This window comes from Ylistrum balloti, unplaced genomic scaffold (genome assembly GCF_031769215.1).
Source record: "Ylistrum balloti isolate Yb309-2 unplaced genomic scaffold, AGI_CSIRO_Ybal_v1 Utg370766, whole genome shotgun sequence".
Lineage (NCBI taxonomy): Eukaryota > Metazoa > Mollusca > Bivalvia > Pectinida > Pectinidae > Ylistrum > Ylistrum balloti.
Window position 1 is genome coordinate 81825 of NW_026782449.1, and position 16437 is coordinate 98261.

The 16437-nt window shown below is 31.7% G+C and overlaps 1 protein-coding gene across 1 annotated transcript in view; it reads right to left on the reverse strand.

Moving 5' to 3' along the window:
• LOC132558167 (uncharacterized) overlaps positions 1 to 16437 on the reverse strand; it is a 75638-nt gene that overhangs the window by 14539 nt on the left and 44662 nt on the right. The window contains exons 18-23 of the mRNA XM_060222699.1: positions 6249 to 6416; positions 4561 to 4679; positions 4204 to 4366; positions 2401 to 2562; positions 1403 to 1540; positions 419 to 541 (exon numbers count right to left, since the gene is read on the reverse strand). Of these exons, the coding sequence (XP_060078682.1) occupies positions 419 to 541; positions 1403 to 1540; positions 2401 to 2562; positions 4204 to 4366; positions 4561 to 4679; positions 6249 to 6416 (873 nt within the window). The remainder of the gene's footprint in view (positions 1 to 418; positions 542 to 1402; positions 1541 to 2400; positions 2563 to 4203; positions 4367 to 4560; positions 4680 to 6248; positions 6417 to 16437) is intronic.

The window sequence follows — 16437 nt, forward strand, 5'->3', positions numbered from 1 at the left end:
TGTCTAGCTCTATTCTATCAAACTCTAAATTGTCTTAAAAGGTGTTATTCACTTGTGTGTCTTTTTCACAATTTTTGCGTTCCAAACTATGTAATTATATTTTGAAAGCTTCCACTGATGAAGAAGTACAAGACGCTTACTCTTCCTAATCACATGGTCTTAATTTACTTGTTTCATGTCAATATCTTAATCTTTTACATATTGAAATTGATAGCATGTAAGATTTCTTCACCAGAAAGAAATATACTGTAAACATTAATCTTAAAACATTATCATGTGTAAGGTAATTATGAATTTCGGCATCATTCGACAAAATGAAGAAAATATCATTGGCGTGTCATATTTGAGCACAATTCTTTCAACACGAAAAAGCCCCAATTCATAAATATGTATATTCAAGTATTGAGGGACTACTTACTTGTTAGAGTGACACTCAGAGTCTCGGGACCAACAAGTGACCATTTGTCATATATCCAAACATTGATGTCGTAAGCTGGTGTCTTGTGTAAATTTAAATCTTCTGTGGCCACAATCTTCCCCGCTTCATTCAAAAAGTATAATTCATTTCAATAACATCGACAGAATTAGTGATGTTTCAATTAAGATCTACAATGTAATGTACTGCAATAAGGTCTATAAGGTAAATTAGTTTTCAGTTGCGCCCCGAGCTTTTTTTAAATCTTAATTTATTTAAGTTATTGTCTTTTTTGACCATGGATATATAATGGTGATGCATTTAAAGGTTTCTCTCCTGGTGATGATTGGTGATGAATATCAGACAGGTACATATTTAACAAGCGCATGCGTCACCCTTCAGTTTTAAATGGCGCTATAAGTTTATCTGTATTTTATTGATAAATTGTCTTACAATAATTCAAGTTATGTTACTATTTATGAATCCTATTGTTTTAAATATAGCTCTGATACATTTATCATATATATATATATGTCTCCCTCTGGGTTTTTAAAGTGTAAACCCTATCACCACTGACCTAGAAGGACGAAACAGCTGAATTGGTTTAGTTAATTTTCACTTTTCGTTCTGACGTATCTTATTTTAAATCTGTGTTGAGAGGTGTTATTCACCTGTGTATATTTTATACCAGCTTCCAGGTAATAATGTTAGTGCTGACAGTGGCAGTCTTTGAACGGAGAGTTAAGAGAGGTACAGTTATCGTTATATTGGTAATATAACTTTGTATAGGACTTTCTAATAGAAAGAAGGTTATCAAGGTATGGAATGGTTTTCTTCTTAAGAACTAACTCAGAACGGAGGACTAGGACAGTTGACAGGGGTAGAGTTATTTTATTATTGGCAATGCAATTTGTATAGAGCTTTCTAATCGAAAGGCTTTCCAGATTAATTAGGTATGTACTGGTTTTCTTCCTTAAATATACTCACAACTAAGGACTTGGAATGGACAGTTGACAGGAGTACATGTCATGTTGTAAAATAAGTTCGTGGAATCTGTATCTACTCCTGCTATCGAGAATATCTCTGTACTGGTTGTGGTGGCCAGCGTGTCCACATCTACAGCGTCTACAAGAACGTTACTATTTAGTGGCAAGTATCACATCATATTTCAGTGGTAATCATAGTTAATGGAAACATCGTGGTAAAATCTGCACTGATATTTATAAAGCAGTTAATAAGGACGCGTAAAATTGTGTGCTATGGAAACGTTATCTTAAGATTAGAAACTACAATTAAAGTTTGACTGAAAAGGACATATTCGGCGCGACTTTTTGATCTGGCATTTGATTGAAATTTGTTGGGTTTTTTCAGGATTTTAGCATTATCTCATGAAGACATGCTTGACAACGAATCCGCATTTTCTTAATGGTATGCTGCATTTTGAATGGTACAGTATATAATAAAGTATAACAAAGTACAAAAAAATAAATAAAAAAAATTAAAAAAATGAATAAAGAAAGAAAAACAACAACAGAAATGCAGAATCAAGAAAACACTACAAGCTAATGCCTTACAACATAATGATTACTCTTACGCTAGTTATACAATGGAACACGTGATGTCATATAAAGCGTTATTTTGAAGGTTCATAGTTTATTTATTTCTTTTTGTTCATTAAAAAAAAATAATAACTTGCTTTCAAATATTTTGTTGTTGCGCATTAAAATGAATGCCAGCAGCATATAATTTGAATTATTATTTCAATTATTTCAAGCCATATCACAAAGGAGGAGGATATTGAGACGCATTTAAATAGCTATAAACATGGTAGGTAAGCAGACATAGATATTAAATAAAATAAATCACGTTGCCGTAGGATATTCTAATGATATCAGCTATGAATGGTGAATGGAGATGTTATTGACTTTGATCATTGTGAAATTCGTAGTTATATTCATCGTGTTTTAACCATTACATATACTTACTCGGAATGTTGTTCATAGAAGGCGAGGCATTTTCTGTGATGCTGACCACGATATCTTTGGTGGAGGACAAACCCAGATTGTCTGTGCACGTGATGGTCAGCGTGTACTGGTTCTGTGTGTTGTAATTTAGATTGGCCTCGCCATTCAGGAATAAAGAATATGCTGAAATATTCACGTAAAAGATTAAGAAATAGCATCTTTGCCATAATAGGACTGATAAGAGTGTCTATCTATCCTTCTAGATTTTGATATTTCTTTTTCAGTCTCCTCCTCGTTTTATCGTTTTAGGCCCTTAGCATTACTGACGAGTGATAGAATGACGAAACAGGTGTATAATTTAATTTAAAGTTTAATATTCTGTTAGGCTACACGATTGTGTCTTGTGATTAATATTAGATATATTATTCTCTTGTGTATAGTTTCATGGATAACCACATAAATACCAACATTACAATCAAAACTCAAACTTAATACAACTGGGGCAGAATATAAACAAAAGAAAGATTTACAAGGAACACAAGGAGAAAGAGACCAGGTGTTTCGAAAGAGTAAGCGTTTCCGGCTTCATTGACAACACCCGCCACGTAAACTTTAACCAATCCGAGTAAGGCATGGAAAAATTACAAGAATACAATTCTGTTTTGAAATGGATTTCATATATTTACGATTAAACTATTTATCTTTTTCTACCATATTGTCTTTCGTTAAATGGAAAGTTTTATGTCATCATCGATATAGTAAGGACGATTAACTTTACACTATTTGGCCTCGATTCTTTATTGGTGCCATGAGATTATTTGAACCTGGGAAAAGGACAAATATGTGAACAACACTTTTAATGATTCAGAATTAGATACAGTAGAGCCAAACAATAAATTAAACTGTATTATGTTTCGCCCTTCTAGGACTCGTCAGTGATGCTTAGGGCCTTAATTTTAAAGTCTAGGACGCGAATGTGATCCAAAATGAAAAAAAAAAAAAAATTAGGATTGTCGATTTTATTTGGTGTATATAATTAGCTAGAGTTGATATCGATTGATTTCCAAATCAAATTTAAAAATAATCAATTTATCCGTATGTCCAGAACAGCGACAAATTTGGTATTTTTAACATCCATTTGGTAGTTAATGTTTAAGTAATAGGTGATCTTACATGAGTGGCTTTGATAACGACGAACACTGTGTAATGGCCCAAGAGCGAATGATCACAATATGTTTTAATTTACGTTTTGTAAATGTAAATACCAGTACATCTAGATGACTCTCCTATCTCTTCACTTGTAAACAATGTTCTATTGTAGTTGTAGACATCGCCCATACCAAAACACCAAACACACCAAAACATATGTAACTTACATTCTTTATTCATGTGCATGTCTATTCGCATGTCGTGGAGAAGATAAACACTGAGGTTGGTTAACTTAATTAGGGGCTATAAAGTTCATGCTTAAACAATATGAAATGATTGTTTATATCTCCTTAATTGTATACCTTGTTTTCATTTGAGACATTATTGACTAGGATTAACCAGGATTTACATGTCCAGTGTCGTCAATGAAGTAGAAGACGCTTACTCTTACGGAACACCTCTGTTTTTATTCTTTTTTATGAGTTTCCGTATAAATCTTTCTTTTGTTAATATTTGTCCTTGTTTTATGGAATTTGAATTTGGATTATGATTATGTTGACTTGTTGACATTTTGTTTTTGTTTTAAAAGACATGACACTCAGAAACCGGAAAAAAATAATTAGTTAGAGATTGTCTGACATATTTAAATGTTGACATTTGGTTAGAAGTACTAACTTGTACTTCCGGTTGTTTTCGGCTGAACGTTGAATGGGTGGGAACCTGTGTAGGTACAACTGTACCCCTGGACGTCTGTCACTGTCAGGTCTGTCAAATGAGTCTGGACAACCACGTCCTCCTTTACGCTAGCTGCCGTAGCCATGGCTGTCATATCCGGTGCCTTAAGAAAATAAAAATATACAAACAAAATTTAGATTGATACCACAGGACACTAAAAATATCCTTTATGATCCAAAGGTGTTTATATTCTATTCATTATCATTGCGAAGAAAGTCAGTGGTAGTTTTTCCATTCGTATTTATCATTGACGTCACTAAATTTTGAGTTCTACGTCATCACATTATGTGTACTCACGGTGTTGGTGATCTCCACAGTGAGAGTTCCACTACCAACATTACCACACTGGTCAGTAACGGTGAAAGTAAGTGGGTACGTTCCAACTGACCATTGACCAGTCTGTGGCTGGACTTGATCTGACAAGTGAAATATATTTTATTTGATCCTAACAAAGGTCTAACTACATATAATTTGTTTTCGAAAACGAAAAAACAAAAAAGAAATAGAAAAATAAAAACTTGTTCATTCAGGGAACGCGATTCAGTGTTTACAAAGCAAAGGTCAAAGATCATGTTGAGTCACTATTGTGACAAAGCGTGATTTCACAAAAGTCAATAATACTGTCTAATGATCTACTGGGGCATTAAGAAAACTTGGTTGAGTAACCAGACTAAGCTGACTATAAATCGTTATTTTGTGAAAAGTTTAGTTAGTAAACAGAAAGAGGTGAAGCGTTTTCCTTATAATAATCCTCTGTATCATTTACTATGTATGAAAGTGCCTGGCTGTGTTTTAGTCTGGAAACTAAAGCACACCGTGAGAACTTGAATGTACCCTGCACTCCGTAAAGCCAATCATGCAGGAGACTGGCGGAGCTTGTTACCGAAATTATCAACACATCAATAACAACTTCCAGCGCAGCCTGTGTTTTACAAAACATTACAAGTGAAAGATATCCCTTCATCGTGTTTCATTTTAACTGATTTAATCGGTTGAATGGATACATCAAATGTCACATTACACAGCTTCACCTCGGCATCCTTCATACTCCTAGGGTTACAACATCTTTTTCGCTCTCTACACCCCTGGAAAATGTCATGGCAAAATGGAACGTTCAGTGTGCGACACCTTGTGGACAAGACGAAAAAACTAGTTTGATCCTTTGATGTACATCAAACAAATCTAAAAGTCGCATAACTGTAAATTGTGATAAAGGCTCTGAAGTTGAGAGTCACTCCTTTGTAATTTTCAAAATGAACGTATCAGCCTGTAATTGGTAAGATTTATGCTCCTGGAACCAATCAAATTACTTCGCTGTAAGATTTATGCTCCTGGAACCAATCAAATTACTTCGCTGTAAGATTTATGCTCCTGGAACCAATCAAATCACTTCGCTGTAAGATTTATGCTCCTGGAACCAATCAAATTACTTCGCTGTAAGATTTATGCTCCTGGAACCAATCAAATTACTTCGCTGTAAGATTTATGCTCCTGGAACCAATCAAATCACTTCGCTGTAAGATTTATGCTCCTGGAACCAATCAAATTACTTCGCTGTAAGATTTATGCTCCTGGAACCAATCAAATTACTTCGCTGTAAGATTTATGCTCCTGGAACCAATCAAATCACTTCGCTGTAAGATTTATGCTCCTGGAACCAATCAAATCACTTCGCTGTAAGATTTATGCTCCTTGAACCAATCAAATCACTTCGCTGTAAGATTTATGCTCCTGGAACCAATCAAATTACTTCGCTGTAAGATTTATGCTCCTGGAACCAATCAAATTACTTCGCTGTAAGATTTATGCTCCTGGAACCAATCAAATTACTTCGCTGTAAGATTTATGCTCCTGGAACCAATCAAAGTACTTCGCTTGTACCAAACATGTTGCCAGGGTTGCAGAGAGCGAAAGTAATCGTAACCCAAGGAGTATCGAGGATGCGTCTACGGAAAAAAATATACCTGTGAATTTGATATACATACATGTCGCATCTATTTGAAACTGTGTTGATGTAGTTGTCATGGCGACAGTTAGTGCGGTATCCTGTGGATCACTATCAGTGAAGGTTAACGTGAGCAAGGTGGTGGGCGGGGTATCCGTGTCCAAGTAGGTCAAGGTCTGGTCTAGGTTTGTAAATGTAGGGTTCGAATCTGAAAATAAACACGAAAAAAGATGTAAACTCGCTTGATGTTGCCGTCATGGCGACAGTAAGTACAGTATACTTCGGATCGACATCGCTATAGATCAGTGTAAGTAGAGTGGTGGGCGGGGTATCCGTGTCCAGGTAGATCAAGGTCTGGTCTAGGTTTGTAAATGTAGGGTTCGAATCTAAAAAAAATCCAAACAAATTTCTATCCGCAGGATTCTTTATTTTCGGCCACATATCAAATCTCATGGACAAAATACTTCATACTGCTCTATATAAGCGTCTCCATCGATGACTTTTGAATACGTCGCTAGTTTCAACTGATACACAGAAAATGGTTTTGTCACAAAACAAGGAGAGTAGAAATACATAACTTTAGATACTAGGTTTGAAGAAACATTCCGATTTAATTTTGTAAAATACGGTAAACATGATTGTTTTATTATATTAGTATGTTTATATCTTTTAGTATGTATATTCCTTTTTGTGTATGAAATCTATTTTTCCCTCGTGTGTATGAAATCTATTTTTCCCTCGTGTGTATGAAATCTATTATTCCCTCGTGTGTATGAAATCTATTATTCCCTCGTGTGTATGAAATCTATTTTTCCCTCGTGTGTATGAAATCTATTTTTCCCTCGTGTGTATGAAATCTATTTTTCCCTCGTGTGTATGAAATCTATTATTCCCTCGTGTGTATGAAATCTATTTTTTCCTCGTGTGTATGAAATCTATTTTTCCCTCGTGTGTATGAAATCTATTTTTCCCTCGTGTGTATGAAATCTATTATTCCCTCGTGTGTATGAAATCTATTATTCCCTCGTGTGTATGAAATCTATTTTTCCCTCGTGTGTATGAAATCTATTTTTCCCTCGTGTGTATGAAATCTATTATTCCCTCGTGTGTATGAAATCTATTTTTTCCTCGTGTGTATGAAATCTATCTTTCCCTCGTGTGTATGAAATCTATTTTTCCCTCGTGTGTATGAAATCTATTTTTCCCTCGTGTGTATGAAATCTATTATTCCCTCGTGTGTATGAAATCTATTATTCCCTCGTGTGTATGAAATCTATTATTCCCTCGTGTGTATGAAATCTATTTTTTCCTCGTGTGTATGAAATCTATTTTTCCCTCGTGTGTATGAAATCTATTATTCCCTCGTGTGTATGAAATCTATTATTCCCTCGTGTGTATGAAATCTATTATTCCCTCGTGTGTATGAAATCTATTATTCCCTCGTGTGTATGAAATCTATTTTTTCCTCGTGTGTATGAAATCTATTTTTCCCTCGTGTGTATGGAATCTATTTTTCCCTCGTGTGTATGAAATATAGATGATCTTCAACAGGAAACAATTAATTTCACTTTAGATTACATCAATACAATAATTATAAAAAGTTTTTTTTAATCGAAATATGATGTTCACATTTAATTATAAGAGAAAACGACTGTCAGTTTGTATGCCATACTTCATCGAGCAATGTAACACATTGCAAATTTCGTTTGTGTCTTTCGAAATAAGTTAAAACGTTCGTTCATAGTATTTCTGTCTTGATCTGTTTTTTAAGTGTGATCTTTGTATATTGTGAGTGATAATGACTATAGTATTATATGATTTCAAGAAAAAAAAAGGTTAATTGAGTTGTCACGATAAATTTATCTCTTATTATGTGACATAAAAGTCGAAAAAAGGTTTTTCTTCATTTTGAAATGTCTACCTGTATACATCAATATATAACCCAATCATTGTTGGTAGTGTATACATCAATATATAACCAATCATTGTTGGTAGTGTACCTGTATACATCAATATATAACCAATCATTGTTGGTAGTGTACCTGTATACATCAATATATAACCAATCATTGTTGGTAGTGTACCTGTATACATCAATATATAACCAATCATTGTTGGTAGTGTACCTGTATACATCAATATATAACCAATCATTGTTGGTAGTGTACCTGTATACATCAATATATAACCAATCATTGTTGGTAGTACCTGTATACATCAATATATAACCAATCTGTATACATCAATATATAACCAATCATTGTTGGTACCTGTATACATCAATATATACCAATCTGTATACATCAATATATAACCAATCATTGTTGGTAGTGTACCTGTATACATCAATATATAACCAATCATTGTTGGTAGTGTATACATCAATATATAACCAATCATTGTTGGTAGTGTATACATCAATATATAACCAATCATTGTTGGTAGTGTACCTGTATACATCAATATATAACCAATCATTGTTGGTAGTGTACCTGTATACATCAATATATAACCAATCATTGTTGGTAGTGTATACATCAATATATAACCCAATCATTGTTGTTAGTGTATACATCAATATATAACCAATCATTGTTGGTAGTGTACCTGTATACATCAATATATAACCAATCATTGTTGGTAGTGTATACATCAATATATATACATCAATATATAACCAATTATTGTTGGTAGTGTATACATCGATATATAACCAATCATTGTTGGTAGTGTACCTGTATACATCAATATATAACCCAATCATTGTTGGTAGTGTATACATGAATATGTACATCAATATATAACCAATCATTGTTGGTAGTGTATACATCAATATATAACCAATCATTGTTGGTAGTGTATACATCAATATATAACCAATCATTGTTGGTAGTGTATACATCAATATATAACCAATCATTGGTGGTAGTGTATACATCAATATATAACCAATCATTGTTGGTATTGTACCTGTATACATCAATATATAACCAATCATTGTTGGTAGTGTATACATCAATATATAACCAATCATTGTTGGTAGTGTATACATCAATATATAACCAATCATTGTTGGTAATGTATACATCAATATATAACCAATCATTGTTGGTAGTGTATACATCAATATATAACCAATCATTGTTGGTAGTGTATACATCAATATATAACCAATCATTGTTGGTAGTGTATACATCAATATATAACCCAATCATTGTTGGTAGTGTACCTGTATACATCAATATATAACCAATCATTGTTGGTAGTGTACCTGTATACATCAATATATAACCAATCATTGTTGGTAGTGTATACATCAATATATAACCAATCATTGTTGGTAGTGTATACATCAATATATAACCAATCATTGTTGGTAGTGTATACATCAATATATAACCAATCATTGTTGGTAGTGTACCAATGTATACATCAATATATAACCAATCATTGTTGGTAGTGTATACATCAATATATAACCAATCATTGTTGGTAGTGTATACATCAATATATAACCAATCATTGTTGGTAGTGTATACATCAATATATAACCAATCATTGTTGGTAGTGTACCTGTATACATCAATATATAACCAATCATTGTTGGTAGTACCTGTATACATCAATATATACCTGTATACATCAATATATAACCAATCATTGTTGGTAGTGTACCTGTATACATCAATATATAACCAATCATTGTTGGTAGTGTATCTGTATACATCAATATATAACCAATCATTGTTGGTAGTGTATACATCAATATATAACCAATCATTGTTGGTAGTGTATACATCAATATATAACCAATCATTGTTGGTAGTGTACCTGTATACATCAATATATAACCAATCATTGTTGGTAGTGTACCTGTATACATCAATATATAACCAATCATTGTTGGTAGTGTATACATCAATATATACATCAATATATAACCAATCATTGTTGGTAGTGTACCTGTATACATCGATATATAACCAATCATTGTTGGTAGTGTATACATCAATATATAACCAATCATTGTTGGTAGTGTACCTGTATACATCAATATATAACCAATCATTGTTGGTAGTGTGTATACATCAATATATAACCAATCATTGTTGGTAGTGTATACATCAATATATAACCAATCATTGTTGGTAGTGTATACATCAATATATAACCAATCATTGTTGGTAGTGTACCTGTATACATCAATATATAACCAATCATTGTTGGTAGTGTACCTGTATACATCAATATATAACCAATCATTGTTGGTAGTGTACCTGTATACATCAATATATAACCAATCATTGTTGGTAGTGTACCTGTATACATCAATATATAACCAATCATTGTTGGTAGTGTACCTGTATACATCAATATATAACCAATCATTGTTGGTAGTGTACCTGTATACATCAATATATAACCAATCATTGTTGGTAGTGTATACATCAATATATAACCCAATCATTGTTGGTAGTGTATACATCAATATATAACCAATCATTGTTGGTAGTGTACCTGTATACATCAATATATAACCAATCATTGTTGGTAGTGTACCTGTATACATCAATATATAACCAATCATTGTTGGTAGTGTACCTGTATACATCAATATATAACCAATCATTGTTGGTAGTGTACCTGTATACATCAATATATAACCAATCATTGTTGGTAGTGTATACATCAATATATAACCCAATCATTGTTGGTAGTGTATACATCAATATATAACCAATCATTGTTGGTAGTGTATACATCAATATATATAACCAATATATAACCAATCATTGTTGGTAGTGTATACATCAATATGTACCTGTATACATCAATATATAACCAATCATTGTTGGTAGTGTATACATCAATATATAACCAATCATTGTTGGTAGTGTACCTGTATACATCAATATATAACCAATCATTGTTGGTAGTGTACCTGTATACATCAATATATAACCAATCATTGTTGGTAGTGTACCTGTATACATCAATATATAACCAATCATTGTTGGTAGTGTATACATCAATATATAACCAATCATTGTTGGTAGTGTACCTGTATACATCAATATATAACCAATCATTGTTGGTAGTGTATACATCAATATATACCTGTATACATCAATATATAACCAATCATTGTTGGTAGTGTATACATCAATATATAACCAATCATTGTTGGTAGTGTATACATCAATATATAACATCAATATATACATCAATATATAACCAATCATTGTTGGTAGTGTACCTGTATACATCAATATATAACCAATCATTGTTGGTAGTGTACCTGTATACATCAATATATAACCAATCATTGTTGGTAGTGTACCTGTATACATCAATATATAACCAATCATTGTTGGTAGTGTATACATCAATATATACCAATCTGTATACATCAATATATAACCAATCATTGTTGGTAGTGTACCTGTATACATCAATATATAACCAATCATTGTTGGTAGTGTATACATCAATATATAACCAATCTGTATACATCAATATATAACCAATCATTGTTGGTAGTGTACCTGTATACATCAATATATAACCAATCATTGTTGGTAGTGTATACATCAATATATAACCAATCATTGTTGGTAGTGTATACATCAATATATAACCAATCATTGTTGGTAGTGTATACATCAATATATAACCAATCATTGTTGGTAGTGTACCTGTATACATCAATATATAACCAATCATTGTTGGTAGTGTATACATCAATATATAACCAATCATTGTTGGTAGTGTATACATCAATATATAACCAATCATTGTTGGTAGTGTATACATCAATATATAACCAATCATTGTTGGTAGTGTACCTGTATACATCAATATATAACCAATCATTGTTGGTAGTGTACCTGTATACATCAATATATAACCAATCATTGTTGGTAGTGTATACATCGATATATAACCAATCATTGTTGGTAGTGTATACATCAATATATAACCAATCATTGTTGGTAGTGTATACATCAATATATAACCAATCATTGTTGGTAGTGTACCTGTATACATCAATATATAACCAATCATTGTTGGTAGTGTACCTGTATACATCAATATATAACCAATCATTGTTGGTAGTGTACCTGTATACATCAATATATAACCAATCATTGTTGGTAGTGTACCTGTATACATCAATATATAACCAATCATTGGTGGTATACATCAATATATAACCAATCATTGTTGGTAGTGTATACAATATATCAATATATAACCAATCATTGTTGGTAGTGTATACATCAATATATAACAATCTGTATACATCAATATATAACCAATCATTGTTGGTAGTGTACCTGTATACATCAATATATAACCAATCATTGTTGGTAGTGTACCTGTATACATCAATATATAACCAATCATTGTTGGTAGTGTGTATACATCAATATATAACCAATCATTGTTGGTAGTGTACCTGTATACATCAATATATAACCAATCATTGTTGGTAGTGTACCTGTATACATCAATATATAACCAATCATTGTTGGTAGTGTATACATCAATATATAATCATTGTTGGTAGTGTATACCAATATATCAATCATTGTTGGTAGTGTACCTGTATACATCAATATATAACCAATCATTGTTGGTAGTGTATACATCAATATATACCTGTATACATCAATATATAACCAATCATTGTTGGTAGTGTACCTGTATACATCAATATATAACCAATCATTGTTGGTAGTGTATACATCAATATATACCTGTATACATCAATATATAACCAATCATTGTTGGTAGTGTATACATCAATATATAACCAATCTGTATACATCAATATATAATCATTGTTGGTAGTGTACCTGTATACATCAATATATAACCAATCATTGTTGGTAGTGTATACATCAATATATAACCAATCATTGTTGGTAGTGTATACATCAATATATAACCAATCATTGTTGGTAGTGTATACATCAATATATAACCAATCTGTATACATCAATATATAACCAATCATTGTTGGTAGTGTATACATCAATATATAACCAATCATTGTTGGTAGTGTATACCAATCATTGTTGGTAGTGTATGTACCTGTATACATCAATATATAACCAATCATTGTTGGTAGTGTATACATCAATATATAACCAATCATTGTTGGTAGTGTATACATCAATATATAACCAATCATTGTTGGTAGTGTACCTGTATACATCAATATATAACCAATCATTGTTGGTAGTATACATCAATATATACCTGTATACATCAATATATAACCCAATCATTGTTGGTAGTGTATACATCAATATATAACCAATCATTGTTGGTAGTGTATACATCAATATATAACCAATCATTGTTGGTAGTGTATACATCAATATATAACCCAATATATAACCAATCATTGTTGGTAGTCAATATACCTGTATACATCAATATATAACCAATCATTGTTGGTAGTGTACCTGTATACATCAATATATAACCAATCATTGTTGGTAGTGTATACATCAATATATAACCCAATCATTGTTGGTAGTGTACCTGTATACATCAATATATAACCAATCATTGTTGGTAGTGTACCTGTATACATCAATATATAACCAATCATTGTTGGTTGTGTATCATTGTTGGTATATATACATCAATATATAACCAATCATTGTTGGTAGTGTACCTGTATACATCAATATATAACCAATCATTGTTGGTAGTGTACCTGTATACATCAATATATAACCAATCATTGTTGGTAGTGTATACATCAATATAAATATATAACCAATCATTGTTGGTAGTGTATACATCAATATATAACCAATTATTGTTGGTAGTGTATACATCAATATATAACCAATCATTGTTGGTAGTGTATACATCAATATATAACCAATCATTGTTGGTAGTGTATACATCAATATATAACCAATCATTGTTGGTAGTGTGTATACATCAATATATAACCAATCATTGTTGGTAGTGTATACATCAATATATACATCATTGTTGGTAATATATAACCAATCATTGTTGGTAGTGTACCTGTATACATCAATATATAACCAATCATTGTTGGTAGTGTACCTGTATACATCAATATATAACCAATCATTGTTGGTAGTGTACCTGTATACATCAATATATAACCAATCATTGTTGGTAGTGTATACATCAATATATAACCAATCATTGTTGGTAGTGTATACATCAATATATAACCAATCATTGTTGGTAGTACATCAATATATACCAATCATTGTTGGTAGTGTATACAATATATAACCAATCATTGTTGGTAGTGTATACATCAATATATAACCAATCATTGTTGGTAGTGTACCTGTATACATCAATATATAACCAATCATTGTTGGTAGTGTATACATCAATATATAACCAATCATTGTTGGTAGTGTATACATCAATATATAACCAATCATTGTTGGTAGTGTATACATCAATATATAACCAATCATTGTTGGTAGTGTATACATCAATATATAACCAATCATTGTTGGTAGTGTACCTGTATACATCAATATATAACCAATCATTGTTGGTAGTGTATACATCAATATATAACCAATCATTGTTGGTAGTGTATACATCAATATATAACCAATCATTGTTGGTAGTGTATACATCAATATATAACCAATCATATATACATCAATATATAACCAATCATTGTTGGTAGTGTATACATCAATATATAACCAATCATTGTTGGTAGTGTATGTATACATCAATATATAACCAATCATTGTTGGTAGTGTACCTGTATACATCAATATATATATAACCAATCATTGTTGGTAGTGTATACATCAATATATAACCAATCATTGTTGGTAGTGTATACATCAATATATAACCAATCATTGTTGGTAGTGTATACATCAATATATAACCAATCATTGTTGGTAGTGTATACATCAATATATAACCAATCATTGTTGGTAGTGTATACATCAATATATAACCAATCATTGTTGGTAGTGTACCTGTATACATCAATATATAACCAATCATTGTTGGTAGTGTACCTGTATACATCAATATATAACCAATCATTGTTGGTAGTGTATACATCAATATATAACCAATCATTGTTGGTAGTGTGTATACATCAATATATAACCAATCATTGTTGGTAGTGTATACATCAATATATAACCAATCATTGTTGGTAGTGTACCTGTATACATCAATATATAACCAATCATTGTTGGTAGTGTATACATCAATATATAACCAATCATTGTTGGTAGTGTATACATCAATATATAACCAATCATTGTTGGTATACATCAATATATACCAATCATTGTTGGTAGTGTATACATCAATATATAACCAATCATTGTTGTATACATCAATATATAGTGTATACATCAATATATAACCAATCATTGTTGGTAGTGTATACATCAATATATAACCAATCATTGTTGGTAGTGTATACATCAATATATAACCTGTATACATCAATATATAACCAATCATTGTTGGTAGTGTATACATCAATATATAACCAATCATTGTTGGTAGTGTGTATACATCAATATATAACCAATCATTGTTGGTAGTGTACCTGTATACATCAATATATAACCAATCATTGTTGGTAGTGTACCTGTATACATCAATATATAACCAATCATTGTTGGTAGTGTATACATCAATATATAACCAATCATTGTTGGTAGTGTATACATCAATATATAACCAATCATTGTTGGTAGTGTATACATCAATATATAACCATTCATTGTTGGTAGTGTATACATCAATATATAACCAATCATTGTTGGTAGTGTACCTGTATACATCAATATATAACCAATCATTGTTGGTAGTGTATACATCAATATATAACCAATCATTTTCGGCTGTGTGTCGGTATTCAATAAATCAGGTATGATTGATTGTGTGCTTAAATTATATTTTTTCAGTTTTTGTTCAGGGATGATGTACAAGAATTTCTTCACGACCTCGAAAGCAACTAGGCATCCAACATGTTAATATCATCATTATCCAAACTCAAACTCAAGAACACTATGGCAAACTATTACAATAAGACCAGTATCTCAGGAAGAGTAAGCGTCTTCTGTTTCATCAACAACACCCACCGTGTAAATATTGGTCAATCGAAGTAAGTAGTGCCACGTAAATAACGTATACAGAAACGGAACCAACAACCTCATTAACGAACA